This window comes from Aspergillus costaricaensis (genome assembly GCF_003184835.1).
Source record: "Aspergillus costaricaensis CBS 115574 unplaced genomic scaffold BO79scaffold_47, whole genome shotgun sequence".
NCBI classification, from domain to species: domain Eukaryota; kingdom Fungi; phylum Ascomycota; class Eurotiomycetes; order Eurotiales; family Aspergillaceae; genus Aspergillus; species Aspergillus costaricensis.
This window is the reverse complement of record NW_020291847.1, coordinates 190,959-217,253: the sequence shown is the minus strand read 5'-3', so window position 1 is coordinate 217,253 and position 26,295 is coordinate 190,959. Positions and strand designations below refer to the sequence as shown.

Below are 26,295 nucleotides of genomic sequence, written 5' to 3'. Positions count from 1 at the left end.
TCCCCACTGTTCGAGGAGTTATGCTCACGTCTTCATCTTATCTGGAAGCTTAGGCGATGCAACGATGCCAATTAAACAAACTGCATGCTCCAGGAAAGGTTGACAGCTGTACTCTTTCCTAATACAAGTCACCAGTTGTTCTTACCTCGCGATTGTAAGGTTGAGAGAGAGAGAGAGAGAGAGAGAGAGAGAGAGAGAGAGCTGTCCTTTCTAGCCCCCTCGGCAAGAGCTCTAAGGACAGCCTGAGATTCCGCGGAATATTGTTACGAGGCACTCAACCATGCATACTGGAGAGGCAACAACGTGGTACAGCAACATTCCTCGAGACCACACCCGTTCCATGCGATTCATAGGGGGACTTCCTGTGTCCTCAATTAATCAACTATGGTCAAAGAGTGACTCTATCGTTGGAGATGGCAAGACGGTAACCAGAGCAGATCTATTCGACAGGACGCAGAGCTCATGTGGCATGTTATAACTTACTATTCATTTAGTTACCGCTCTCAGCATTCAATTATATCGCGCTATACCCCTGTGCGCAATTTGAACCAATCTAGGGACTTGGTGAAACACAAGAAGCTGGAATGTCTACTTCTACATACAAATATGACATCTATGGCACTTGGAGACTTTAGTGTCACTATCATTCGAGAAGGAAAGCTACGGTACAGGCGCAGAGAGCATCAAATGACATTCATTCAAATAGCCGAAATCCTCTTCGGTACGTCATATCACATACCAGTACCCAGGAGCCATAGACCCTGAGGGCCAAGACCGGACCTTTGATGTGACATTGTAAGTCTATGACACATTCTGACAAGCCATCCTTGCGGAAGCTACTTGTAACATTTACTTGTGTTGTAACATATTGCCGAATGACCTACTTAGTATACACTACAACAAACAATTCCCCCAGCCCCCGTTCCAATAAGACGAGGTATGTATGCAGGGATTGACAATCATCCTCAGAAATCACATCCATCATCTGTTCAACTCTTACCAATGTAATCTCTATCTCATACATTACCCCTTAATACTATAATCTCCCCTCCCCTAAAAGATCTCGAAACACAGACCTCACTACATATCCATACTTCATTCCTGACCACCTCCAGAAAAAAAGACCTTCTACCTCTCCTCAATTCCCCCGACAACCCATCCTCAAAATCACCATGCTCTCCCAGAAACCCCTCACAGTAACCCTCATCGCCATATCCAGTGCACAAGCAATATGCAATAACAGCATGTACGAGATTGATTCAGGGACATGCACCTGGATAGGATCTGCATCATTCTGCCCCCAGGACATGGCAGACTATTGCGATACGATGGATACCCCCACGGGGGCAGTAAATTTGTGGGCTACCACCCGAGTCTATGATATAAAGGATCTTCTTGAGCTGGGATATATCACTCAAGAGTGTTATGATGACTATGGGGGTAATTGTTTGGATGATGGTTGGAAGACTCTTTGGTGCGAGGGGGCGTGGCCTCAGTGTTAGTGAATAAAGGTCCCTAATGCTTTGGGTGATGGTAGGTCAATCAAGAACTAATTTTTGTCTTTCACTTTTCTCCTTTACTTTCCACCATTCTTGAAGTTATTGCTTTTATTGGTGGTAACGATCAGATATGGCTTTGTGAATGGGGCCTTTCTTGAGCATCTTTTATGTCAATTGCGGAGCTTCCAGGCTCCAGATTACTTGATCAAGGAAGATAGGTTGTTGGGCATCGTATATTTTCATCTATCCATCCAATATGTACACAAAACTTCAGAATGTGGCACGCAATTTCAGCGAGAAATAAGGAGATATGAGGTAAGACAGGAAAAAGGTAGAAGAAGTAAAAGCAAAATAGCATCTAGATTCATGTCTTTCCTCGTAATCCGGGTACATGTCGCTAGGTATGTATGGTTAGAGGCTAAGGGAAGCAGCATAAGATAAGGGGTAGATGTGCTAGTGAGCTCATCCGATATAGACACAAAACACCGCTCATGGAAGATGTATCTCGCATCAGATAGTTAAATAGTTGAAGGGGTGAAAGCGTAGTATGAGTGGCAGATGGGTATGGCAGCTTGAATAATCGAGGCGAACAGAAAAGAGGGGTATCTATTAAAAGCTGCTGCTGACCATTGTGAGCATCACCATTGATGTCTTTTCTAGCTAGTAGCTTGCATGTTCAGTCTTTGCAGTAAAACGTATCCTGTCGCGGAGTCTGCGAGCTGCAGGCGCGGAAGTGGATACCGTCGATCGTGCAGGTCCCTGATATTGGTTTCATCCGAGAACGCAAGCACCTTTAAGCGAACTTCCGGTGGATGATCTCGGGGTCTTCGTGCCATTCATCTGCGCTCACCCACATCTGTTGAAGGAGTTAGCTGAAGGGTCCATGATTTAGGGTGATGAGGTGGAAACCTACCTTCCGGAAGGTGCTCAAGCCAGCAAGAATACCACCTCCGATCCATGTCGTGTACTTCCGTTCTGCGGGGGCAGAGATTCGGATCTTCATATCCTCCACGGCCAGACGCTTAATCTCGCGCATCAACCGGTCCGGGAAATTCTTGCACAGCGTTGATCCACCAGACAGGACGATGTTGAGGTAGAGAGATTTCCGCAAATCGAGGTCCGTCCGGGTAATGGCATCCTGCACGATCTGATGTACACCAGGGTATTCCAAGCCAATAAGTTCCGGATCGAAGAGAATCTCGGGGGCGCGGTAGCGTTCTTGTCCGATCTGTCATAATTCGCCATTAGCAAGCCACTCCAACCCGACCAGCATAACATAAGGGAACGTACCTTGATCTTATGTCCATCAGGCAGCGCATAGTCGACGGACTTCGTCTCCGACTTGTGATAGCTGTTCATCCAGTCCTTCTCCTCCCGCTTCGGATCCAGCGAAACGTAGCACACCTTCTCCTTGATCATGCGGACGACCTCCTTCTCCGCACTGGTATGCAGCACATGTCCATTCTTTCGTAACAGTAGTTGCAGCTGCTCCGTCACATCCCGACCCGCGACATCAATCCGCCGTATACTGTTCGGGATTGCGAAACCTTCAAACACCGGTACAGCATGGGACACACCATCCCCTGAATCGAGAACCACACCTGTTGTCCGACCAGACGCGTACAATGACAGCACAGCTTGAATCGAGGTGTACAGCGCCGGAACGTTAAAGGTCTCGAACATGATTTGGGCGGCAGCGTCGCGGTTCTTGCGTGGGTTGAGCGGGGGCTCCGTCAGGAGCACGGGGTGTTCCTCCGGCAGCGTTTTCAGCTCATTCTCGTACACGTAGTGCCAGATTTTCTCCATATCATCCCAATCTGTGACGATTCCATGTTCCAGAGGGTAGCGAATCTTAAGCAAGCCGCGCAGCTCTTGAGCTCGTTGTCCGATAAAGACGTCGCCTTCGAGACCGCCGGCCATCACCCGCGGATGTTTGGGCCGGCCCACGAACGAGGGGAAGTAGCAGGAGGGGATCTCCTCACCGGCAAAGCCGGCGCGGATGGTCCCACTGCCATTGTCGATGACGATCGGAGCGTTGTGGAGGGTGGCTTCTGCCATTGCGTGGGGAGAATGTTGGGGATTGGGGGATCGGGGAAGAGAGAGGAGAGATCGAAGGGCGCGGGTGTTTTGTTGTCGTCAAAGGCACGGAGAGGCCCCGCGGCCTGGTCGGTTGCTGGGCGAGGACGCGGAACTCGAACGATGTCGCAGGACTTCTCCCGGTAGAGTGCTTGAGCTCGATTGCTCTTCTGCGAGGTCACGAAGTAGAGTAAACCAGGCCGGAGGGAAGGATAGCTGCGGGTTGTTCTGCGCGTATGTTTTTGGGGTCAGAGGAATGGAAAGCACAGACCAGCACCGCTCCAAACTCTCGGAAATCCCAACTATAAACTCTATCTACAACCCATCACAGTAGGGTAGAATGCATTACAATCATCATGCTTTGCTCGCCATATGGTCAACTTATAAAGACATAAATATGCTTGATTCCTTCAATCGTCCCAAACGGATTGGCTACCCCTACAGATACATTCCCAATAACCTATATTTAAACGTTGTTAAGCTACCATTCAGCGGATTGTCCAAGACACTGATGAGTTCAGTCGTAAGTAAAACCGTCCGTTCTACCTCCCATGGCTGTTTGGTTTTAAGACTCCTCATTGCTCAATGCTCACGGCCAGCTACCCGCTGACTTCCATAGTCATGATAATTATAATCGTACCGCATAATGGCGGTGTCATCCCAAACAACTTACAGATGTATCGCTTTCAATGCGCCCGGCAGAGTGGATTCGACCGGTGCTAGTGATAAAGACCCAAAGGCGGCTTCAATCTAAGAAGCCCAGTTCGTCAGACATCACGCTCTCCAGCGTTGGCTGGCGCCGCTGGCTTACTCCACACACAGGCGGCCAAGCCAGCATCTGAGCTCGCAGCTTTTCTGCACGAGGGAGTGCACTCGAGATTTCCCTGACAAAAGGAGTGAGCTCGTCTAATATCACCCGAACCTAGAGACCGAAAGAGCAGCGTACCAGTAGTTGCTGGCGACTACATATCCCTGCTTCTGCAGTTCCTGTGCCAGTTCTTCCTGGTGATTATCCTTCAGGGTTGGGTTCGGTACAACAACAAGCGGCACACCAAGCCGTAATGCTCCAAGAATACTTCCCGATCCTGGACCCAAACCATGTCAGCCACCTCAATCAGGCATTGGAGATACTGTAGACATGGGCATTACCAGCGTGGCTGATGATAAGTCCCCCGACTCGGCCCTCAGACGGATCAGCTCGAGTCAAGCCCATCTCTTCGTCTAGTCCAGCCTGGTTAAAGTCGAATCCGGCGATCTCAAGCCCATGTCGGCTTTCACTGTCAGGAGGGCATCTGTTCTGGAACTCATCCCAAAGAGCCTGGCCGTCCTTGCCATATTGCACAAGTAGGTGGGTAAACCCTAGTTTCTGTAATGCCAGCAGACACTGGTCTGCCAGTATTGACTGTAGAAGAAGATGAAAAGAAGCTGTAGCACCCACAGTCATGAAGCAGACCTTCGTAGTGGCATTTGGTTGGAGAGGAGACGGCATGATGGTTAGTTAGTAGGCGGGCGATATCCCGCACGGAACAAGACTGACTCAAACGTGGTCAAATTTGCCAATCATATCAGCCTCTAGGGAATATAGTCAGTGCTGTAGCATTCATATACTGGCACCCAACATGCCAGACTCTAAATGAAGTTGGCACGGAAAGACGCAAAGGCAAGTACGAAGTTGCAGTTGAGGTAAGTAGTTCCAGCCAATTGTTCGGCGGTGAAAGTCACTGCCTTCCCGAAACGGTTTAGTGGCACGCGGCGATGGAAGGAAATGAAAAACATCCGCCGAACTTCCTCCACTGCGCCTCTCATTTCCAATATCCCCAGACTTTCCCCTCCCCCAATGGCCTCAGTAGCTCGGTCGCTGGGCCGCTCGGCCTTCTTCCTGGCCCGGAGAGGGCCTATCTTCACCCCCGTCCGCCAATTCTCCGCGACGCCCATCTCCCTCGTCTCAGAAGATCCGCCCGTCCCTGAGGAGCCCAAGCGCCCTCGTCCGCAGGACCTGCCCCCGGCACCCGAATACTCGCCTGATTTCCTCTCGAAAGAGGAGCGGGAGCAATATGACTTGATGTCTCCGGAAGAGCGAAAGGCGTTCGACGAAGCGAACCGTGCTCTTGTCTCCGAATACAACGACCCCCAGGCCCGTGCCGCCATGTTCGCCGAGCTCGACAAGGAAGTCTTCCAGATCGAAAGAGAAACACATATGCGTTTCGAGGCCCCGAGAGTCAGATCTAACGGCTTCTGGGCGGAAGATGAACCAGATGATCTGGCTCTCGTTGAGGACGGCGATGAGGATTTCAACGATGACGAAATGACGAGCATGGCCTACGCACAACTCGAACAGCATCGTGAAATCAGAGAATACGCTCGAATCGCCGCTTGGGATATGCCATTGCTGAGCGGTATGCAGCCACACCTACACCCAGACCCCACATAGTTTCCCCCTCATGTCAGACACAATCCCTTTGCTGATAACCCGCAATAGAGCTCGCCAAACCCTTCACCCTCCCCCCCGAATCTCACATCCTCCGCTTCCGCTACACAACATACATGGGCGAGCAGCACCCCGCCGAACCCAAGGTCGTTGTGGAGCTGTCCTCCAAAGATCTGACCCCCAAATACCTCACCGAAGCGCAACGCCAGACCTTCCTCAAACTCGTCGGTGTCCGCTACAACCCCCAAACCGATATTGTGCGCATGTCCTGCGAGAAATTCCCGCTCCGCGCCCAAAACAAGCGTTACCTTGGTGACACCATCAAGTCATTGATCAAGGAAGCGAAGGAGGGCGACTCGTTCGCCGACGTCCCTCTCGATCTGCGTCACCACAAGCCCAAGGTTACGCACCGCTTCCCCGAGTCTTGGGTTATGACGCCCGAGCGCAAGAAGCAGCTGGAGGCCACTCGTGCTGAGAGACAGCGTCAGGAGCAGGAGCGGGTGGACGGCAACAAGGTCGTTCTGCAGGCGGCGCGGACCCTGCCGGCTTTGAACCCTGCGTTGAACGCAAAGGCCACGGAAGAGCGGGAGAAGGTTGCGGTGAAGGTCAATGCAAAGGCTCAGAGGAAGAGGGTTCGGTGAACTGAGCATTGAGCTGTGATGAGTTCTGGAGGGAATTCTAGGGAAACAAACACCACGCCTCACTTCCACCATGATCGTTATTCACTTACGAGAAACGGAGGGAGTATGTCCATATGGTAACCTGATGTGTCTGTTTTCGAGGGTATACTGTAGTATTTTCTTTGACCTGTGTAAGCTCAGACAAAACAGGGCGGCGCATATTTCGCAAGGTTGTATTAGACACTTTTATCTTATGTCAATGTATTATATCTCATTCATCGTTAACTAGCACTTTCCTCTACTTACTTTAACTGCATGATTCCTGATATTGTTAGATTGGACCTAATAGCATCGGGGATGATACGCAACGGCTCTGTTGACTTTACATTCCATACATTATGAGGTTCTGATATGTTCCTGGTACTATAGACATGATATATGCTACAATATCCAGCATACCAAACCGTTTCAACAAAGGAAAAGAAAACTAGAGGAACAGAGCAAGCAAAGGTAGTAAAAACACACGGAAAAGAAGAGAAGACAACATAAATCGAAACTCATAATTAGCACATGTAAAAGAATCAAAGGACAGAAGACAAAACACACCACCGAGAACCCTTCAGCACAGGACGTCGATAATGAAATTTTGACATTCCGCCGCGCCTTGCGCCGGTTGTATGTATCCTGACGACCACTCCTTCCCTTTCCAACCTAGATCATGAACGAAAGGAGAGACATCTGGTCTGGGCACAGATAAGAACCAGAGAGAACTAAATGCCGATGGCAATAATATAATGACCTGGCATCCTTGAGCCATCCACACCCGCCGGACTCATCAACTTTGTAAGTATATTTAGTTCGACTAGTACTCGCCGTGTCGTGTATCATATCATGAAGGATCGAGACCCTGTATAGTTACGTCTCATATTTAATTGAAATTGGCTCGAGCAGTGCAGGACTACTCAAGCAGCGGAATTCGTTGGACGGCCGGGCTTTAATCATCGTCCTTGGTGCCCAGGCCTAACAGATCAACTTCGAAGGACCCGTCACACGACTTACCGAACCCTCTCTTGGTACCGATAGCGCCGAAGGTCGCTTTGTGTTCTTTTTTATCTTTGTGTCGATCGCGGACAAGATCGGGACTCGAGTCCGAAGATGCAGTGCCGGTCTGGGTTAAAGGGGTGGCACCGCGAGTAGCCGGCTCGGACGCGCTATCTAGGGCAGACCGGATGTTCGGGCTTGGGTGGTCAACCTTGGAAATGGGAGATGCAACGCTCGGCGGAGCAGTACCATAGCCTCTACTCTCCCCGCTGAATGCATCTACTTCGCTTGCTTCAGGTTCGGACTCCTGCTTCAGGATAGCAGGCCGAGGCTGATACAACCGGCGGGATTTTTGTGCCTTCTTGGAACGAGGCTTATAGGGAGAACCACCGGCCAGCAGGTACTCCGAGCTCCCGGACATTGGAGTCGGCATTAGAGATTGTATACTGCGGACGAAGTCCTCACGCTCGCTGTTGACACTCGCAAAGGCGGCGGTGCCATTTGCGTTGGCCAGCGCGCGCATCTTCCCGGGCGAAGATTCCACGGATGTGTAGCTGGGGTACTCTGGAAGAGGGTCAAAGGATAAAAGATCCATTTTTGAAGAATTTTTTGCTCCGTGTCTCTGGGGCATTTGAGCCCTGGACGGTCCTGCGGCGGCATAGACAGGCCGCGACGATCCAGGAAGTGCAGCTGGTGAGTGTTGAATTGCATAATGAGTCTTATGCTGAGGGTCCCTTTCAAAATCAGAGATGTCCGAGATGATGTTTGCCCCGAGGCGAGATGGGTTGTGGACCGCTCCGAAATCCCCATTGTCCGTCAGTGGCAGAGCATGACCGATTTGGTGACGAGGATGAACATGTCCATTCGGTATCAGGCTGGGAATGCCATACTTCTCACGATACCAGCGGGGGATGTCACGGAGGCCAAGCTTCTCGAGCATCGCCGGGTCGCCAGGCATCTCATGTTTATAAAGGCAGCCTATCGTCATATTAGTGGTCATACTACACAACCAAACGACTGAAATACTAGCCTTGTTGTGAATAGTCACACTCGCCATGGCGAATCCAGTACGAACAGTATTCTTTCTTGGTATTGTAGTGAGGTCCCTGGTCGAGGGTCAGTCACACGCGTTTTCCTTTTTCAAAACCTTTGTAATGCTACATATCAGGACTTACTTGTCTAGAACCCACATTGCCAGCAATACTACCACCACTATTAGGCACCAACCAACCGTTACTGGACGAACTGGGCGTAAACATGCCGCGAGAAAGACCATGCTGTATCAGCGTTGTAATAGCCAGACGCTCGTTTGTCGGAAGACACTCATCGGAAAGGACTCTCATCAACGCGGCCTGTAAATCAGAGTCACGGGTGCGGTGTCCGGTCGAACTCGTGGACGTCTCTCGAGTGGAAGCGGGGCCAACTCCTTCAACAACATAAGACTGGGGCCTCATCTGTACAATCCCAAGGCTCGTCATTCCTTGGGTTTCACTGGCTGCTAGCACACGGGGAGCCCCACGAATCGAGATATGCGAGGGGAGCTCATCCACGGCGATAAGGGGAGTGAAGGTGCCATTAGGACGAGTACAGAAGTACTGGGGATGAATCGTGGAGGACATTATGACTTGGCAGCATAAAACTGCAACCAGATGTTTGGATGATGTCTCGTAAAGAGATGAAGAGTCGGGAATGATAGATCCTAGATTCACGTGTAGTGGTAAGCGGCTTGCGGAAGGAAAGAGATGAGAAGGGAGATGGAAGTGTTCAAGAAGAAGCCAAGGGAATCAAGAGGTAGGAGGAGAGAAAAGAATGACGGTAGGCGAGTGCGCGTTTCAAGGCGCGTGGTGAATGGCTTTGGTGTATGTGCGAGAGAAATGTCACTACATTCACTGAAGCCGGCAGTGGGGATTGGATAACAGTACTGACACGGAAAATTTGGAATCATTAAAACGAATTCAAGCAGAGGAATTTAAATATAGATGAATGCATAATATATAAGATAAGAAAGCTTATACGGACAATGCCATTAAAGGTAAGATAGAAGGGATGGCGACAGGTGCAGGATACAAGGTATTATTCGGGAGTCACCGTAAACATCCACAGTTAGGGAAAGGAAGGTTCCGCTAAATTGCGGAGCAGACATCCAAGAGGGTGGAAAGGCAGCAGGAGAGTAACGTGAAAGAGCCCCCAAAGCGCTTTAACAGCAGGCTCTGACTTGGGTCCCGTTGTGGCTCAATTCCGCCAGTGTTTGTCCGATGATGTTGGTCAGTACAACATCCGGCTCGGATGGCTGCAGCCCTCCCACTCTGGCACACACGCTGTTCTGGCCTGTCTTGTCGGTTTCGTTGGGGACACAATGCCCCATCCTTGAAATGGAGCCCTTTGACAGTCATCATATTTTTTCCTTTTCTGCCATGATCTCCCTGTATCCCGTGGAACCCCCTTGTTCCCCTATGATGGTTGTCAAAGGCGGGAAGCTGCCAACACCCATGTTTGTATTGTACGTGGTTTGGCCACTTTGTATGGTATTTCCGAGAGACATCATACTGTGGGAAGCCCCCATCGTCTGTCTGAATCATGCTGGTGGCATATTCCCATTCTTTGAGACATTGAGTGCCGATAAAACGTGGCGATACAAACGGCTATATCAGCCATTGGTGTTGCTGACCTAGCGACACCAACTGCCCAGTAGATCAGCAGTAAACGGCTTCCTGTGATTAGTCAAATAGAGATAGCGTTTGAGACACAATGCGGATATATTCTACACTTACAGCCCTATCAGCGATGGTGCGGCCTTTTTCACCAAGGCCATTGTGCGACTCGAGAAATGTTGGCATCTTCTAGAAGAAATTAAGCTATCCCACAAGCTTTGAGCGGGGGCTCCGGATATAACCATTCGTCAGGTGAACGAGGGGATCTGGTCTGCTTTAAGTGTAAGTATATCGGCCAGGGGTCCAGTGAGGAATGCGATGACAGCTGCAAGGAGGGAAATTGACGGCGGCAGAAACCGAAAGGCCACAAAAACATGTGACCAATTCGGTTTACAGCCTCAAAGGGAAAGTGCCTCAGGTTCATGCCGGAAACTTCCAGTCATGCCAATGATATGATTGGGTATGATGTCTATGTATGTATGTACATGCACCCATAACGATGCAAGATTGCAGCCCATACGCCCAATAACCCCGAAGAATCCCCGTATATGCTTTTGATCCATGCACCACCAACTCCTCGCCGTCTTAATACTATCTATGGTTCATGTCCCGAATATCCATAAGAATTCCGAAATGGCTGAGGGGGGGCCCATGCTGGTTGCTGGTATGTCGACTGCCGTGTGCCATCGTTTGAGGTGAGATCGATGATGGAGGAGTTGGTCGCGCCAACGGCACTAGGTGCCTCATGTGTGGCCTGTGTGGTATGTTGTGCGGTAAGATCGATCATCGGAGAGTTCGTTGTCACAGCGGCACTGGCATTCGAATCCGTGGTGGGTATGCCAGGGTTTGTGAGACTCGATGCAGCCTTACTGGCTTGCTTCCTCTTACGCTGTGCAAGGTCCCCACGGACCCCATTCAAGTACTTTTTAGCTAGCTGGACAAGTTCACGGTCCTCAGTACTTTGCTTCAGAGCGGCAAGCATTCTGGCAACTTGAGTATCTGACCGCAAATGCGGACATGTACGCGAATACCCATAATGGGCAAGCCCGCACAGAGGACAGTGTTCGACGCCGGCCATCCTCAGGCGGCAATGTCCAACTACGTGGACCTGGTTGCACGCTAAACAGGGTGGCCCCGGATGGAGGACGGGGTCTACATTGCCATCTAACGGGGGAGGTAGATCCTGCTGGGTAACGCGTTGGAAAGCACGCACTGTGGCTTCTGTTAGTTGCCAGAAGACCTTACCCGATGCAAGGGCGCTCTCACCTTTGGAAGTTTTAGCGACCTGGTCCATGTCGTCGGAATCCAGCTCGGGCGCAAAATCGGATTCTGATTCCATTGCATCGTCCGCTCTGAACTCCCTGTCACTTTCCATCTCCTCACGAGCATGGCGGTCTTTGTTAGGCGACAGCTCCATTAAAGCATCGTTCGCATAATCCACAGCAGTCCGTCTACGTTTCCCACGACCAAGGGTTTCAGCCTTTCGTCTGGCTTCCTCGGCAGCTGCCTGCTCTCGCTCCCGCAGGATCTTTTCCCAAACATCTGCACTTGGCGCAGGCTCTTCCTCCACGTTCTGCAGTTGATCCTCGAGATTCTGGTTATCGTTCGCCCAAACCCGAGCGAAACTGAACTGATTACCCTGATTGCTGTCATCGGGTGTGCTAGCTTGCTCGGCTTGACTGCGGTCAAGAAGTTTGTCAACCGATTCCGAATCATAGCGGACGTCGCCAGAATCATCGTCATCAAACAAGGCCTGAGCACCGTGCCGCAGAATGGTCTCCAGGTCTCGTCCATCGTCTTCCTCCGAAACCATGCGATCAATGAGGACGTGGTCAAGAACCATTTTCTTCTTGCCAATCTGCATGATCTTCTCTTCGGCACTTGCCCGGGTCATGAGCTGAAAGACGAGGACCTTGTTCTTTTGTCCTATGCGATGAGCACGGGACAATGCCTGCATATCCTGATGTGGGTTGAAATCGGGATCCATAATAATTACTGTATCAGCGGTAGCTAGGTTAATTCCAACGCCACCAGATCGAGTTGATAGGAGGAATGCAAAGTACGGTGAGTCTTCGGCATTGTATGCATCGATAGTCTTTTGTTTCTCGAGCGATGACATTCTCCCATCGAGGCGAAGATACATTAAGCCGACACCTTCCAGAAAATCTTCAATGATGTCCAGATTCTCAAGGAATTGACTAAAAATCAGAACCCTGTGGCCGCGGTTCTTGAGTTTTGGCAGCATTAGTTCCAACAGCTGGAACTTGGCAGCTGCATCTACCAAATGTCGATGCGAAACGGCAGCGTTGCTCGTTTTCTCTTCGATGGCCCTGCTGTAAACAAACGGATGACATAGGCATTTCCGCAGCTGCATCAAGATATTGTTGAGATTATGCTTTTCAGTTTGTTTCAAGGCACGGGTGCCTTCTTTCCTCTGGAAGATTGCCTTGATAAGCTGAGGGTTCTTAGCCAATATGGATTTGTACAGTTTCTTCTGCACCGTAGTCATCGAAACAGGGACGATAATCTGTGCCACTGGGGGGAGAAAACTGAGAACCTGGGCTTTTGTCCGTCGCAAGAAGAATGGACGGATCATGTTATGTAGTTCAAGTATATTCTCCTTTGATAAATTCCCATACTCGTTTTCGAGGTCATCTGCCCTCTTAGACGGATCACAGAATTGCAACAAATTAAAAAGCTCTCTTATGTTATTCTGGAGGGGAGTGCCCGTCAAAAGAATCTTGAAAGGAAATTTGATTCGTGACAATGCATCGTACAGTTGACTTTTGTCGTTCTTTAGCCGTTGCCCCTCGTCCACGATGAGGCCAGCCCAAGGTACTTTCGATAGCAGTCTTCGGGATGCATCGTCGACCAGGGTCTCGTACGAAGCTACGACGACGTGGCACCGAAGGCTTGTATCGTCATCAGCGAACATTTCATAGTCTTGTGCTAACTTCCGAGAGAATGCCGATCCATAGTATGTGACTACCCGCAGTGAGGGAACCCATGTTTTGATCTCCTTCCGCCAATTCGGGCACGTCGAGTTTGGCACAACGATCAGGAAAGGCCAGCATTTATGATATTGAACAAGGGTTGCGATTAGGCCGATGACCTGAATGGTCTTACCGAGACCCATCTCATCAGCCAAGATAGCGTTTTGCTGTTTGTACCACATGTAGTAGAGCCAGTCAAGTCCGTCCTTCTGATAATCCATGATCTGTCCGCCTGTCATTGTCTCTGGCTGCCCACTTTTGACGACATTGGAGCTGAAGTTTTGCTTCCGGACGTGAGCAATACGCCGTCTGAGGTTGTCTTGGTTGGGTATGTGAGTATATTCCCTTTTGACCCAGTCTTCGTATGCAGATCGGAAACTCTCCCACCTCTCAGGGTTGCTGCTGCGCTCGGGAGGCGTGTCCCAGGTGACCTCCTCATACGGTAAACCTTTGAATTTGACGTACATTTCTACCACATCATCCACACGTGCAACGTCTTCTTCGAAGGTACGTTTGCGGCCTGTGTCAGGCGAGGTGCCGGAGAATCTTACATCAAAGACAATGTCCACGAGCAAGAAGTCCTCAGGAATCCCTTCCTCGGCGGTAATACAGGGTTCGAGGCTTTTATCTGATCTCATAAAGGCACGCCGCATGTGGTGATTCACAAAGCCCCAAACCCAGCTGCCCGGCATCCAGGTGGTATGGTTGTAGGATTTATTCTTCCACTTGATAAGGTACTCCCTATCTGTTCCCTTCGCGGCATCTGACTTGTGGACCACAGGGCGCCACGCGACTATCGCGCCAACCTCTCCAGGTACTGATGCACAACTCTCACACTGCCAAGTCATGTGCGTTATTTCGGATAAGTGTTCAAAGTGGAAGCCTCTGTGGCAGGTGGTGCAGCGGAAGAGTAGGTTCTCGACGTCGTTGACCCGGGACATGTCAAAGGGCGTTATAGGATCTTTACCATCATTCTGCTGCCGGAGTTGTTGCTCCTGCTTTGGTGTCAGACGCTCCCGGATCGGTTTAGACATATTCCCTCTGATATTGCAAATTGAACAGCGGCCTTGATGTGGGTTAGAGGGGTCCTTGGCATGAGAAATGCCCAGACAGCGCCGGCACTGGAGAAGAAATAGATCTTCAGCTACTTTTGTGACAAGATGTTCTCGCGCAGAGCGTGGACCGAGACACCCTTGGTGGTAGGCGCTCGTACATCCTTGACAGAAAACCAGAGGGCCTTTCGCGTAGTCATCGCCAATTATATGGCAGACTTCGCATACATTCCTATGGCGTTGGCGAAATGTATCATGTTCTGGGACTTTGCGAAAGAACTCCTTAGCCCCAAAGAACTTCTGCATCCGAGGGGCATCTTCAGCATCTGAGATGTCATCTTCATTCCTCTCGCGCAAGCTTTTCTTCTTTGACTTCCGCGTCCTTGTAGAATGCCGTGTGCCTTTGGGTGCACTATAATCGCTTTCATCGGAAAGCGAGACGACCGAACGCGTATGCTTTTCGCGGCGTCGCAAGACTCGACGCTTCTTAGAGGTAGCCCCTGAAGACACAATTATGTCCTCGCTTGAAGGCGACCTCTTCCTTCTCGTACGGCGGGTTCCTTCATCACTGCTGATGGCCTCAAAGAATGCTGTGAAACCAGATCGTTGACCACGAGTAGTGCGCCGGGAACGCCTCATATCGGGTATATCTGACTCAGAAGAGGGAGACTGTTCTTCGGAAGGAACAGCTGAAGCTGACCGAGAGGAGATGTAATGATCTGGCCCGTAGTTGAGGAAGTTGGAGAGAGACTCGGGACCGTTCTGGAGGGACTGGAGTTGCGCGAAGGACATCTAAGAAAGAAGTCGATTGTCAGTGATATGACAGAGAAGTGAGAGTCAAAAGAGGCCCACGCGATACCTACAGTTTCAGTCTCACCACTCTGCAGCTTCACCTGATAGCTCAGTCCAGCATCTGCCTCGGATATTTCACTAATGACATAGCGGACGTCAAAATGTCCGGGAAGAAACTCGTACTGCGACAGATCACTGGTTGATGTGACTGGAATTTCAACCGTGACAGAAGGCTCAGATATTGATTGCGGCTCAAGCTCATCCTCGCGACTCGCTGTGGGATTGTTGAACTTGGCGAAGAGCTCCTTGACCATATCTCCATCGTTGTCTGCATTATCCGGCCCCTCGCCGCTACCGAGCGTTTGTAAAAGGAGATCCATGACGTGGGGAGACTATTAGAACAACAGAATACTCAACAACAAACGCTATTACAAAGCAAGTGACCATATAGAACGACTGTCAAATGAGCAATATGCGCGTCAACATAATTGCAGTTGGACCCCCAATTCCCAAGTGGGTGATAATGAGATTCCAGACTCGCGCGTTTCCCCGACAAACGCGAAATCCCGCGGCGGAGCAATATTGATGCGCTTATCTTATCGGGCGGTGAGCAGGAAAAAACCACCTCCAAAAGGCGGAGATCGTCGTTGCAGGACTCTCCGCCTAGCATACATCTCCCGACGCCAGCAGAAGTCTTACCATCTTCAAGCTCATCGTTCGAGAGTGGATGGAAAGAGAGGGTTTCTAATCTCTATAGACCTGTCTCTACTGTCCGTCACAGCTCTCTGGACTACGATGTCTCTCCAATCGTCTCTCACCTCTCTTCGAGCTTACCTTCGACCCTCAATAGCACCGTCAGCTCATTTGCACCCCGTCAGACATGCATCACTGAACTCGGCCATTGGCCGGGGCATCCGCAGGTCACAATATGTCGATGATGTACCTCAACGACGCAATTCCGCCCGCGATGCTCGGGATGGTGGGCACAAAAGAAACATGGCCAAGCGTGACAAACGCCCAGAAGCGCGGGAGCACCGGTCTGGAACCGCATTCGACGAGGAAGAGTTCATCAAGAAAGGGACATTTCGCGCATTGCCTCGCGCATATCAATCAGAAAGAACTGTAACTAAAAGAGGGAAAGATGGAAAGAAGATCTATACGAATGAGGAAGTGAGGCACCCTGATTATGTCGGCGACGATCAGGAAATCAGGAGTGGGCGTTTCCGCACATTATCCCAGGATTATCAGAGCAGGCCTCCCCCGCCTCGCCAACATCGTCCCACCGACAAATTTCCCGAAGAAGTCAAAAGTTTCGTCAAAATCCCCCTCTCAGTGCCTTATACCACGCCTGCATCGCAGTTTGTTTATGGAATTTCTGCATGCATGGCTGCATTACGTGGCAGCCGTCGCCGGCTATACAAACTCTACCTCTACCAATCGGAGGGCCAAGAATTAACCCCGGAGAAAATAGCTCTACGAAAACTGGCACTCTCGAAAAATGTGGCGGTAAAAATGGCTTTTGCAAGCTGGCGCCGGTTACTTGATCAGATGAGTGATGGCCGACCTCACCAAGGCTGTATTCTTGAGGTATCCCCTTTGCCTCGGCTGCCAGTGCAATATTTCAGGCCCGTTCCATCTCCGGGGGCGGATCACTTCAGTCTAGAGCTGGGAGCGCAATCGCGAGAAGAAGCACAGGTAAACACTATGAACAACACGGTTGACATCAACAATACCTTTGGAAAAAGGTATCCTGTTGTTGTACTACTCGACGGCATCGTCGATCCCGGGAATCTCGGCGCCATCATTCGCTCCGCCTACTACATGGGAGCCGACGCCATAGTTTTCGCGGGCCGAAACTCAGCAGAGATATCCCCAGTAGTTATCAAGGCATCTGCAGGAGCCGCAGAACATATGACATTCCTTCACGTGCGAAATGAAGTCGATTTCATTCGACAATCAAAAGAAAACGGGTGGCGGTTTTACGCCGCTGATGCGCCGGGAAAGGGATCTTCATCTGTATATATGGACCCGGCCGAGTTTGGGAATGAGGGCACTGTCGCCCAGGCACCGAGTGTCATTATGATGGGCAGTGAGGGCGCGGGACTGAGCCCCCACATACTTTCCCAGGCAAATGCTGTTGTAGGCATCCCTGGTGCTAAAATCAGCCCCGAGTTGGGCGTGGAGTCAGATCCGGCCAGAGTGGACAGTCTCAATGTCAGCGTTGCGGCTGCTTTGTTGATGAATATGTTCCTTCGGGTGCCGGTTTCATGGGCCAAGAAGGAGGATACTAGGGTCTGGTGAGGAGTGAGCATCTGTACAGTAATATCAACGACATCATATGTACACAACGTCTGAATTGCATAGTATAAATCCATAGCATACTAATATACTGAGAGGCTTTTCTCAAACTTGAGAGAATTTCTCAAGACTACCATACAAACTAAGCAATCATGGCCAGTCGAGGTGTGAAGAGCTCTTTCTCCTGTCCTCGAGGCTTCAACCTTATAGTTAAGTCACCGAGCTGGGTAATATACTGGATGAGATGATCAGGTTGCGGTTTCGAGTGCACTATGTGATGGAAGCCAACTTTCCAAAGGTCTTTTTTAACCACAAGGTGTCATTTTACAAAAGCGAAGGAGATGGAAGATGATCATAAAACTACAATGGCATCTATCTGCCAACGCCGGACCGACATATATGGAACAAAATAGAACCAACAAACCCTCCCTCCTCAAAAAAATGGCTTCCCAAACAGTCTACAGAATAGTCGTAACAATCCTCGTCATCGCCCACCTCTGATTACAGGAAGAGATCATTTCTTGCGACTCCTCGACTTGGGTGCCGCATTTGAAGAGACACTGGCTGCCCGCGATGTTGAGGTAGAAGTTGCCTTGCTGCCACCTTTGACGGCCTTGACTTGCTTATTCTGTGGGTAGGTTAGTCGAGCTCCTCTATTGTGATTATGGATGGTAAGAATGTCAAGGAAACTTACAACTGCACCGCCCTTCGTCTTCTTCTTGGCGGGTGGGCCCTCATCCTCCTCGGCTTCATCGTCGTCGCGGTCACGTCCCCGGCCCTTGCCGCTCTCACCGTTGGCCTTTCCATCGGTTTCGAATTCCTTTGCCACGGTGTTCAGCAGGGTGGTGCACCGACGTCCAATCTCGACTGGGGTTCGACTAAGGAAGAACCAGTCAAACCGGAAGAGGGGAGACTCGCGGATTTCGTCACGGATCTTCTCGTAGAGACCTTCGCCATCGACTCCATACTTGTCCAACATTACCAACAAGAACCGATCCTCCTCTTCCGTATAGACCTTCTTGTTGGTGGTAGACACAGTGTAGTTGATCTTGACTTGCTGGAGTGGTACGCGGTACATTTCCATCTTCTTGCGCAACATTTTGCGTTGGTGGTTCATCTTCCGCAATTTATCCTCGCCCTGCTCGATGACACGGAGGTATTTGGGATAATCTTGGATTTCAGTGTACCGCTCCCAGAATACTTGCGCGTACTCCTCGATTTCTTCCGGCTCTTTGCTGTCCACCTCGGTGGCGATTCCAACGTAGTCAGTACGGCCGAACTTGGCCGAACCGTTCACGAACTGTTGGAAATCCCTGCGGTTCCAGTTGGAGAAGCCTTCTTCAGACATCTTCGCCTTCTCCGCCTGCTCATCCTCCGTTAGTGGCACTGCATTGTCAATCTCCTGTTGTTCAAGATCACGTTCGGCCTCGCGCTCGCTCAGCTCTTCTTCCGGACCATCAGGCAGAGGAACCTTGTATCCGATTTCCTTGTGGAAGTAGGCCGTCTCCTTCTCCTGCAGCTCCTGGAGCCCAGGCGGGAAGAACTGCCAATCATGGACAGTGATCTGCTTTGGCGCCCGAGGAACCTTGGGCTTGGGATCAGCCGTTCTACCACCAGTTGCCAAAGCCTGGCGATAGTATTTGTCGATAGAATAAAACTGTTCCTTTCGCTCTCTCTTCGCCGGGTTAATCCAGTTGATACCAATGTCCTTCTTGCGATCGGTGAAGTCTTTGCCGTTCCATTCGTACGCACTTTCGGAGCTGAATTTTTGCAAGTCGTCGATACCAAGCTTTTCGTACTTCTTGTTCAATTGCGCAGTCCGCTCCTCGCCCTTTCGCAGAATGTTGTCGATATCATCTTCGGATATCTGGTGTTCCGCAGAAATGGTGGTGTTGGCCTGAGTGTTGAAAACATTGGCAGCTCCGTGCTGGATCATGCCCAGCAACTCTTCCTTGGACGCGGCATTCTTGGTCTGCTGCTGAGCGCGTCCCTGTTGAATGACAAGCTGGTCAAGCCGCAACTTCTGTGCGGCACGTTCTAAGACTTTTTCTTCGATCGCATTCTCTGTAACAAACCTGAACACCACGACCTGTTTCGTCTGTCCGATACGGTGGGCACGGTCCATTGCTTGCAAATCAGCCTGAGGATTCCAGTCACTATCAAAGAGAACGACAATATCGGCCGTCGTCAGGTTGATACCAAGACCTCCGGCTCTTGTTGTGAGCAGGAAGATGAACTTCTCTGATCCCGGCTTATTGTACTCGTCGATAGCAGCAATTCGGTCCTCGTGGGCCGTTGTACCATCGATGCGGCAGTAGTTGTATTCGCGGAAAACACAGTAGTCTTCGAGAATATCAAGGACACGACTCATCTGGGAGAAGATGAGTACGCGACTTCCCTGTTTCTGCATACGCGCCAGCAATTTGTCAAGGATCGTCATCTTTCCAGCATTGTAGATGAGATGCTCATCGGTGGTGTAGGGTGGGCCAGGCTCTGCACCTTCAAAAAGGTAGGGATGGTTGCAACATTTGCGAAGTTGCATGACGATATTCAGCAAACGGGTCTTTGACTCACGCTTGCCGGCGGCGCCATTGACCGCATCGATATCTTTTTCGAGGATCTTCTGATACCACTTGACCTGCATTTCCGACATGGGGACGTAAAGATTGACCTCCTTCTTTGGCAGCAAACTCTTCTCGACGTCACTCTTGACACGGCGAAGCAAGAAAGGTCGCAGAACGCGATGAAGTTGTTGCACGACTGTATCCTGATCGGAGTCTTGTCCGGAGAACCATTGGTCGAATGCCTCTGAATCACCGAAAACATCCGGCAACAGGAAGTTGAGGAGGGCCCAAAGCTCGTGGAGATTATTTTGAAGTGGGGTACCGGTAATCAGTAGTCGGTTCCTGGAATGGAAAACACGGATGATTTGCGCCAGAGAAGACTCCTCGTTCTTGATCCGATGGGCCTCGTCGATGATAATGTACTCCCAAGCGAACTTCTTAAGGTGCGCCTTTTCTCGAAGAATCATCTCGTAACTAGTGATACAAACGTCGAAGTTCTCATCGAGAAGCTCCTCATTGATCAGCTTGTGTCGCTGTTCTTTGTCACCCTGAAGGACAAGTACATTGACTTCAGGTGTCCATTTTCCAAACTCCCGCTTCCAGTTATCGAGGGTAGATTTCGGGACGGCGATGAGGTGCGGGCCGGTGATATCGCATACATGTCGGAGATAGCCAAGGAAAGAAATGGTCTGTAAAGTCTTGCCCAAGCCCATTTCATCCGCCAAGATACCTGAAATACCGTTCTCGTGCAGCGAAACTAACCAGTTCAATCCTGCAATCTGGTAATCGCGCATTTCTCCCTTGATGAACGGCGGGGAGTCCCGAAAGACCGTGTTGGTTTCGCCGCCGGACTTTTCATCCTTCAACAGCTCGGCGTCTTCTTCTTGCTCTGTTCTGCGACGCCTTTCACTACCTGCACCACCTGAGCGCGACGAGCCCTTCTTCTTGGCCTTTGCCTCCTCCTCAGCATTCTGCCGGTCGATTTCGGCCATGATCTCCTTGATCCGCGGATTAGGGTTGGTTTCGATGAAATGACGGAATAAGTCGGTTAAGCCGAGGAGGTAGCGAAATCGTCGGATAGAATCATCTTCCTATAGTAATACACACCGTGAGCGACAAATCATCAAAACACGACCATCGCATTGGCGTACCTTTGACTCATCCAAACGACCATGCTTCTTGCCCAAGATACTTTTTCTCATGTGGAAAGCTTCAGACCTCCGTCTCCGGCCATCCAAAGGCGCTGCGTCGCCTGCAACACTGCTCGCCGTGGTATTTGGGTTCGTATCCGAGTCCTAATTTGTGTTAGTCGGCTCATGCGTCAGGCGGATCGCCGAGTTATTGAGTCGCGTTTACCGTGTAGTCTGGAGTGTCCTGGTAGCCCTGAATTAGGATTATTGTCAGCGGGAGCGCTTTGCCGTTTAACCAAGGACGCGCATGAAGATAATACATGGCGCAAAGAGGGGATTCGCGCTAACTCACCGTCATCGGCGCGTCTGCGCTTTCCACGGGCACCGACGTGACAGGCTCAGCATTCGCGTCTGTCATAGGGGTATCTGCCTGTGATGGCGAGTCGGGAGTCGGTTCAACTGAAGGAGCCATCACCATCCACAGCGCACCGAGCGCAGCTGTTCGGTACTATACAAAGCGGGACACGAGTTGATATTAAAACAACCCAGGGTAGGAAGCTATCGATAAGACCCCTAGGAATATGTAAGATCCACGACCTCTTTAATAGCTGGCTGTAGAGGATCTGGTGGGAGAAATTGAAGTTGGGGGGGGCGCACAAAGGAGGTGCGAAAGGAACAAACAGTGACGGATGATGAAAGGACGAAGAAGCACCGCCAGTCGCGCTCATGGGATGGCAAATGGAATTTCGTCGGAGAAGCGCGGCCAGGGCACGCGCTCATTGGACGGGAGACGCGAGGGCGTGACTGAGTCATTTCTGAGTCAGCAGGCGGCGGAAGACCAGTTTCCCCGCTGTGGGTCACGTTACCGGGACAGACGCAAAGAAAGATCAGCTGCGCCAGCGTCCTTTCCGAACGGTCATCGCCAGCCAACGTCCTTTGTTTGCCTGCGGATCTTTAGTATTTTCTCCCTCTATAACTCCCCCTCTTTGGGCCTGTCTCTTTTAGTCCAGACTATCAGTCATATCTGCCTCTTTCTGATCTTTCTTGGGGTTGCCTCGGAGTTTGCCTAACCCCCTGTTTCCCAGAAGCACGGTTCAAGTCACCCCTCCTAGTGACGCCAACGCTAGTATTTATTGTCAAAAGTCTCCCAGGCAGACTGCTTCTGCCACCACACCACACACCATGGACTCGATGAGATCCCTAAACACGTCACTGCCCAGCTCGACGCCTCGGCCACAACCTCCTGAGCAGCTCCTACAGTCGTTCAAGGCTGCTGCTCTCTCCGTCACGAACCTCTACAAGAATGCTGTCTACGAACAGTCGCAAGCCAAGCAAGCTGGATACCAAGAAGCAATTGAGGATCTACTACACTTCCTAGACCGGGAGAACCTCGGTCTTGGGGACGGGGAGGGCTGGAAAGTTCGGCAATGGGCCACGGAACGGAGTGATGGAAGTGGTGCCCCTAGCGACGATGATGAGGTTGAGAAACAAACCAGAGGCGCAACGCCGGCTGCCGCCCGCAAGGCACAGCCAGAATCCGAACCGATCCGACAGCCTTCCAAGTTATCGTCGGAGGAGCAAGCTCCAGCTCCGCCACAGCAACAGCTGCCAACACCTTCGACCCCTCATGCCTCTGAATCAAACGACTTCGATCGTCCAACTATCTTTACGTTTACTGCCGGACCCACCTTCCCGCAATTCCCAGAACAAGATTTGGACATGCAAACCACCGACAGTTCGACTCCAGCGTCTCAAGATGGTGCCCCGGTCAGCGTCTCCGTCTTGCCTCGAAACGCCCGGCAACAGAATCGTCATAATAACTTCACCCGCTCAAACACTCGGTCGTCCCCTCATGAACCGTCCGTCGGGATCGGTTCGAAACGAAAGCTGAACGTGCCCGATTTCTTCGACTTGTCTGGTCTAGGCAATCGAGACATATTTGGGGGCGGCAAACGTGGCCGCTTCACCTAGAAAATATGGTATCGACGAATAGACGAGCATATATTCTCACGGTCACGCAGCGGTCAATTGCATTTTTTTGTGGTTTCTTCTTTGTTTTTCTTTCGGTGCATTAGTAGGAGTATTGCATGTGGCCCTTTGGTGGGCCACGGGTCATCTTTCCGCAGTCATCTTCATTCTATCCTTGTGCTCATATTCTCTTTGCTTACATTATTTCCTTGTCATATCCCATTTCCTTCGGTCATCATTACTATTAAATATAGAGGTTATCAGACATGGCGATACCCGGTGAGGCGGCTAGTGTTTTATTAATCGTACGATTCTTTCTATACACTGTTTTGTACATGTTTATTAGTGGTGAAGCGCTTGACTTGATGTGCATTCCCGTCATCAGAAGAACCAACGCCAGAGTAGAATATATGGTATAGAGTACATGATATACAAATCGTCGTGGCTTCATCAGTTGAAGGCTCTATATATTCCCATCCCAACTAGTGTCGCAGAGATGGTGAAGAGCCCGAGATGTCGAGATCCCATCTTATACTTGGTTGTTCCTTGCATGATTGCCTTTTCATTCATCTTGAGGTTCTTCAATCCCGAGTAGTAGCTGTACACACCGAGGCCGATGAATGCGGCGGATCCTGCAAGCCATCAGATTAGCTATAGTACCATGATTATCGCCCAGAAACAAAGATTAACATACCAGTAACTCTGCACGATAGGCAGTCATCATATGCGTCCTCCGCAAGTGCACGCTTCGCGTCCTTGGGCTGGACATCCAAGGCGCTGTTATTCTGGGTAGATGAAGACATTGTTCTAGAATCAACGATAGACAAAAAAAAGGTCTTTTAGAGAGCAGTCCAGACGAGTCTCGATCAAGGAGACTAGCTCGTTGCGGCGAGCTGCAGCCATTCAAAGGAAATGCATGAAAAGGCGGGGATCGGCGGCAGAACGAGGGGCTTTTGGACTCCGCTAAATGGGGGCCGATGGATCACCGACCATCATTGCTGCACCATGACCACCTCTGCCTACTACATTACGCCCCCACCGGTCGGGATAGGTCGCCTTCGCCATCATGAGCGGCCAGGTCGATGCGCTCTATATCTATGATGAGCAGAGGCACGCCGTTCCTTCCAATGTTCTGATTTCCAGCAGTCACTGACCTGTCCTCTTCCAGCAATCCGATCGTCGAGCAGGTCTATCGCTCCCGTCCGCCCTCCGCATCGGCTATTCTCCCCCTCTATAATGCCTATGCAGCTCCGCGCCCGTCACTCATCTACTTTCCAAACACAACTCCGCCGGTGACAGTGTTCTCGGTAGTGCAGTCCAACCTGCTGTTCTTGGCGCTGTCCGAGGTTGATACGGAACCGCTACTTGCCTTGGAATTCATTCATCGGGTTGTTGATGTTCTCGAGGACTTCGTTGGAGCACCTTTACTTTCCACCAAGATCCAGGCAAACTATGATGTGGTCGCACAGCTTCTGCACGAAATGTGCGATGCGGGGGTTGTTTGCAATACAGAGCCCAATGCGCTACAGGAGGTAGTGGAAATGCCAGGATGGATGGGGAAGCTGTTAGGCGGCGTTGGATTGCCTGGGTGAGTGCCAACCATTACCGGATGAAGGTCACCATGCTATATACAGTGAACTGACGGCCTTCCTTATGCGCAGATCATCGACACCGATCCTGGGACAACCCAGTGCCATGAAGCAATCAGCCGCCGCCGCCGCCCAAGGACCTGCGATCCCCTGGAGAAAGTCCGGAGTGAGACACACTTCCAACGAGCTCTATGTTGATATTATCGAGTCACTTTCCGTGACGATGGCGCCATCAGGACGAATACTCTCTGCGATGTCTTCCGGTACTATCGCCTTCACCGCCAAGATATCTGGTGTCCCTGATCTGCTTCTTTCGTTAACAGCACCCGGTGGTCAAAAAGCCTTGGGACGTAAGTTGGAGCTGCCGGTATTTCACCCATGCGTGCGCCTGGCGCGCTGGCGGGAGAACCCTGGCGAGCTCAGCTTTGTACCACCAGACGGTCGGTTCATTCTTGCCGGGTACGAGGTGGACCTTATGCCAACAGACCCTACACTTGATCAACCCCCGAGTCATATGGAGAAGCTTTTCTTGCCGGCTATTGTGGACATCCGTAAATCGCTTGGGCCGAGTGGCTCAGATTTTGAGGTCCGCCTTATTCTCAACACAAACTTCCCGGGATACTCATCCTCCAGTCGACCTGGTGTCGGGCGTAGCGGATCAGGCACGTCCACACCCTCTTTTCTCGGGGGTGGAGGCGGCAACTCCTCAGCGCCAGCGCTAGAAGAGGTTGTGGTGACCGTCCCGATTCCGAAATCGGTCCGCAACATCACAGACATGCAAGCCAGCCGTGGGGAGGCTTTATTCTCACCGGGCAACGGCGTACTAGAATGGCGCGTGCCGACCAAAGATGCCGGCACAATTTCCGGGACGGCGACGCTCCGGTGCACCGTCGTAGGACACTATGCGGATGACGAGCTGGACGACGACGTCGAAGAAATCGACGCAGACACCAATCTTCTCCAGGGCTACTACGACGCCAGCGCGTCTTACCAGAACCCTGAAGCAGACACGACGAAACGCAAGACCAAGAAAAAGAAGAAGAAGAAGGTTGTCAAGAAATCATCTTCCCGCGCAGCAGCAGCGGCAGCGGCAGCAGAAGCCTCAGCTTCCTCGCCCGCTGAACCCCTCTCCTTAACCCCGGAGGATCCCGAACAACTGACACATACTCCTACTCCTGAACCCGAACAATCGCAGACGCTTACACCGCCCGTTCAATCATCCTCGCCGCAACCCCCACCGTCACTTCCCCGGTCACAGTCACAATCACAGAAACAATCACCCAGCCGAGCCTACTCCGATTCCTCCATCTTCCTTTCGGCGCCCCGTAAAACCAAGACCCAACTAAACGCGACACTAATGCCTAACTCGGCAGCGGTGTCGTTCTCCGTTCGTGGCTGGCTTCCCTCGGGGCTCAAGGTAGAGAGCCTGAACATCGATCCGCGGCGGAGTCGCGGACTAGGCGAGGGAGTGAAACCATATAAGGGAGTGAAATATATCTGTATGAGTCGGAAGGGAGTGGAACGGAGATGCTAAATACTACGTTGCTATACATCTAACAATTGATCTATTGGATATAACCGCTACTTCAGGATT

At 51.0% G+C, this 26,295-nt stretch overlaps 11 protein-coding genes across 11 annotated transcripts; 5 read left to right on the top strand and 6 right to left on the bottom strand.

Annotated features, from left to right (window-relative positions):
* Nucleotides 1-280: 280 nt before the first annotated feature.
* BO79DRAFT_222147 (uncharacterized protein) lies at nucleotides 281-1,502 on the top strand (the record flags this gene model as incomplete). The annotated part of the gene is made up of 4 exons (XM_025683548.1): nucleotides 281-424; nucleotides 707-795; nucleotides 917-937; nucleotides 1,061-1,502. The coding sequence occupies 4 exons, from the start codon at nucleotides 281-283 to the stop codon at nucleotides 1,500-1,502; spliced, it is 696 nt and encodes a 231-aa protein (XP_025534808.1).
* Nucleotides 1,503-2,292: 790 nt separating this feature from the next.
* BO79DRAFT_259800 (actin-related protein ArpA) lies at nucleotides 2,293-3,557 on the bottom strand (the record flags this gene model as incomplete). The annotated part of the gene is made up of 3 exons (XM_025686384.1): nucleotides 2,293-2,355; nucleotides 2,413-2,727; nucleotides 2,790-3,557. 3 exons carry the CDS (start codon nucleotides 3,555-3,557, stop codon nucleotides 2,293-2,295), a joined length of 1,146 nt encoding a protein of 381 aa, XP_025534807.1.
* A 436-nt stretch (nucleotides 3,558-3,993) lies between these two features.
* alg13 (N-acetylglucosaminyldiphosphodolichol N-acetylglucosaminyltransferase catalytic subunit ALG13) lies at nucleotides 3,994-5,225 on the bottom strand. Its single transcript, XM_025680200.1, has 3 exons — nucleotides 4,725-5,225; nucleotides 4,522-4,660; nucleotides 3,994-4,459 (listed from the first exon to the last, which is right to left on the bottom strand). The coding sequence occupies exons 1-3, from the start codon at nucleotides 5,062-5,064 to the stop codon at nucleotides 4,321-4,323; spliced, it is 618 nt and encodes a 205-aa protein (XP_025534806.1). The 5' UTR covers nucleotides 5,065-5,225; the 3' UTR covers nucleotides 3,994-4,320.
* A 166-nt stretch (nucleotides 5,226-5,391) lies between these two features.
* BO79DRAFT_182052 (mitochondrial 37S ribosomal protein mS35) lies at nucleotides 5,392-6,950 on the top strand. The gene is made up of 2 exons (XM_025680199.1): nucleotides 5,392-5,971; nucleotides 6,055-6,950. Exons 1-2 carry the CDS (start codon nucleotides 5,413-5,415, stop codon nucleotides 6,642-6,644), a joined length of 1,149 nt encoding a protein of 382 aa, XP_025534805.1. The 5' UTR covers nucleotides 5,392-5,412; the 3' UTR covers nucleotides 6,645-6,950.
* Nucleotides 6,951-7,122: 172 nt separating this feature from the next.
* Nucleotides 7,123-9,283, bottom strand: BO79DRAFT_276538 (uncharacterized protein; the record flags this gene model as incomplete). Its single annotated transcript, XM_025687765.1, has 3 exons — nucleotides 7,123-8,642; nucleotides 8,740-8,770; nucleotides 8,840-9,283. The coding sequence occupies 3 exons, from the start codon at nucleotides 9,281-9,283 to the stop codon at nucleotides 7,618-7,620; spliced, it is 1,500 nt and encodes a 499-aa protein (XP_025534804.1). The 3' UTR covers nucleotides 7,123-7,617.
* Nucleotides 9,284-10,856: 1,573 nt separating this feature from the next.
* On the bottom strand, nucleotides 10,857-15,532 carry BO79DRAFT_240837 (putative chromatin remodeling complex subunit (Chd3); the record flags this gene model as incomplete). The annotated part of the gene is made up of 3 exons (XM_025685065.1): nucleotides 10,857-11,498; nucleotides 11,556-15,152; nucleotides 15,224-15,532. 3 exons carry the CDS (start codon nucleotides 15,530-15,532, stop codon nucleotides 10,911-10,913), a joined length of 4,494 nt encoding a protein of 1,497 aa, XP_025534803.1. The 3' UTR covers nucleotides 10,857-10,910.
* A 306-nt stretch (nucleotides 15,533-15,838) lies between these two features.
* Nucleotides 15,839-17,499, top strand: BO79DRAFT_211628 (RNA methyltransferase). The gene has a single exon (XM_025683055.1). It carries the CDS (start codon nucleotides 15,948-15,950, stop codon nucleotides 17,451-17,453), a length of 1,506 nt encoding a protein of 501 aa, XP_025534802.1. The 5' UTR covers nucleotides 15,839-15,947; the 3' UTR covers nucleotides 17,454-17,499.
* A 296-nt stretch (nucleotides 17,500-17,795) lies between these two features.
* Nucleotides 17,796-21,827, bottom strand: BO79DRAFT_203772 (putative SNF2 family helicase/ATPase). The gene is made up of 5 exons (XM_025681742.1): nucleotides 21,497-21,827; nucleotides 21,371-21,397; nucleotides 21,166-21,309; nucleotides 18,145-21,105; nucleotides 17,796-18,078 (listed from the first exon to the last, which is right to left on the bottom strand). Exons 1-5 carry the CDS (start codon nucleotides 21,620-21,622, stop codon nucleotides 17,965-17,967), a joined length of 3,372 nt encoding a protein of 1,123 aa, XP_025534801.1. The 5' UTR covers nucleotides 21,623-21,827; the 3' UTR covers nucleotides 17,796-17,964.
* A 247-nt stretch (nucleotides 21,828-22,074) lies between these two features.
* BO79DRAFT_211626 (uncharacterized protein) lies at nucleotides 22,075-23,407 on the top strand. The gene has a single exon (XM_025683054.1). The coding sequence runs from the start codon at nucleotides 22,327-22,329 to the stop codon at nucleotides 23,113-23,115; it is 789 nt and encodes a 262-aa protein (XP_025534800.1). The 5' UTR covers nucleotides 22,075-22,326; the 3' UTR covers nucleotides 23,116-23,407.
* Nucleotides 23,408-23,501: 94 nt separating this feature from the next.
* BO79DRAFT_182041 (uncharacterized protein) lies at nucleotides 23,502-23,965 on the bottom strand. The gene is made up of 2 exons (XM_025680198.1): nucleotides 23,807-23,965; nucleotides 23,502-23,744 (listed from the first exon to the last, which is right to left on the bottom strand). The coding sequence occupies exons 1-2, from the start codon at nucleotides 23,913-23,915 to the stop codon at nucleotides 23,563-23,565; spliced, it is 291 nt and encodes a 96-aa protein (XP_025534799.1). The 5' UTR covers nucleotides 23,916-23,965; the 3' UTR covers nucleotides 23,502-23,562.
* Nucleotides 23,966-24,117: 152 nt separating this feature from the next.
* BO79DRAFT_290860 (putative AP-3 adaptor complex subunit mu) lies at nucleotides 24,118-26,235 on the top strand (the record flags this gene model as incomplete). Its single annotated transcript, XM_025688939.1, has 3 exons — nucleotides 24,118-24,190; nucleotides 24,259-24,700; nucleotides 24,774-26,235. 3 exons carry the CDS (start codon nucleotides 24,118-24,120, stop codon nucleotides 26,233-26,235), a joined length of 1,977 nt encoding a protein of 658 aa, XP_025534798.1.
* Between the last annotated feature and the right edge of the window lie 60 nt (nucleotides 26,236-26,295).

What these genes read in the sequence shown, in the direction of transcription:
- alg13 (XM_025680200.1), bottom strand. Translation starts at nt 5,064, where the DNA reads ATGCCGTCTCCTCTCCAACCAAATGCCACTACGAAGGTCTGCTTCATG. An exon ending in ACTTATCATCAGCCACGCTG is followed by an intron (nt 4,661 to 4,724) that starts GTAATGCCCATG and finishes GTTTGGGTCCAG; the next exon opens with GATCGGGAAGTATTCTTGGA. An exon ending in GTAGTCGCCAGCAACTACTG is followed by an intron (nt 4,460 to 4,521) that starts GTACGCTGCTCT and finishes TCCTTTTGTCAG; the next exon opens with GGAAATCTCGAGTGCACTCC.
- BO79DRAFT_182052 (XM_025680199.1), top strand. Translation starts at nt 5,413, where the DNA reads ATGGCCTCAGTAGCTCGGTCGCTGGGCCGCTCGGCCTTCTTCCTGGCC. An exon ending in GGATATGCCATTGCTGAGCG is followed by an intron (nt 5,972 to 6,054) that starts GTATGCAGCCAC and finishes AACCCGCAATAG; the next exon opens with AGCTCGCCAAACCCTTCACC.
- BO79DRAFT_203772 (XM_025681742.1), bottom strand. Translation starts at nt 21,622, where the DNA reads ATGGTGATGGCTCCTTCAGTTGAACCGACTCCCGACTCGCCATCACAG. An exon ending in GCGCAGACGCGCCGATGACG is followed by an intron (nt 21,398 to 21,496) that starts GTGAGTTAGCGC and finishes ATCCTAATTCAG; the next exon opens with GGCTACCAGGACACTCCAGA. An exon ending in AGGACACTCCAGACTACACG is followed by an intron (nt 21,310 to 21,370) that starts GTAAACGCGACT and finishes AACACAAATTAG; the next exon opens with GACTCGGATACGAACCCAAA.
- BO79DRAFT_182041 (XM_025680198.1), bottom strand. Translation starts at nt 23,915, where the DNA reads ATGTCTTCATCTACCCAGAATAACAGCGCCTTGGATGTCCAGCCCAAG. An exon ending in CCTATCGTGCAGAGTTACTG is followed by an intron (nt 23,745 to 23,806) that starts GTATGTTAATCT and finishes GATGGCTTGCAG; the next exon opens with GATCCGCCGCATTCATCGGC.
- BO79DRAFT_211626 (XM_025683054.1), top strand. Translation starts at nt 22,327, where the DNA reads ATGGACTCGATGAGATCCCTAAACACGTCACTGCCCAGCTCGACGCCT.
- BO79DRAFT_211628 (XM_025683055.1), top strand. Translation starts at nt 15,948, where the DNA reads ATGTCTCTCCAATCGTCTCTCACCTCTCTTCGAGCTTACCTTCGACCC.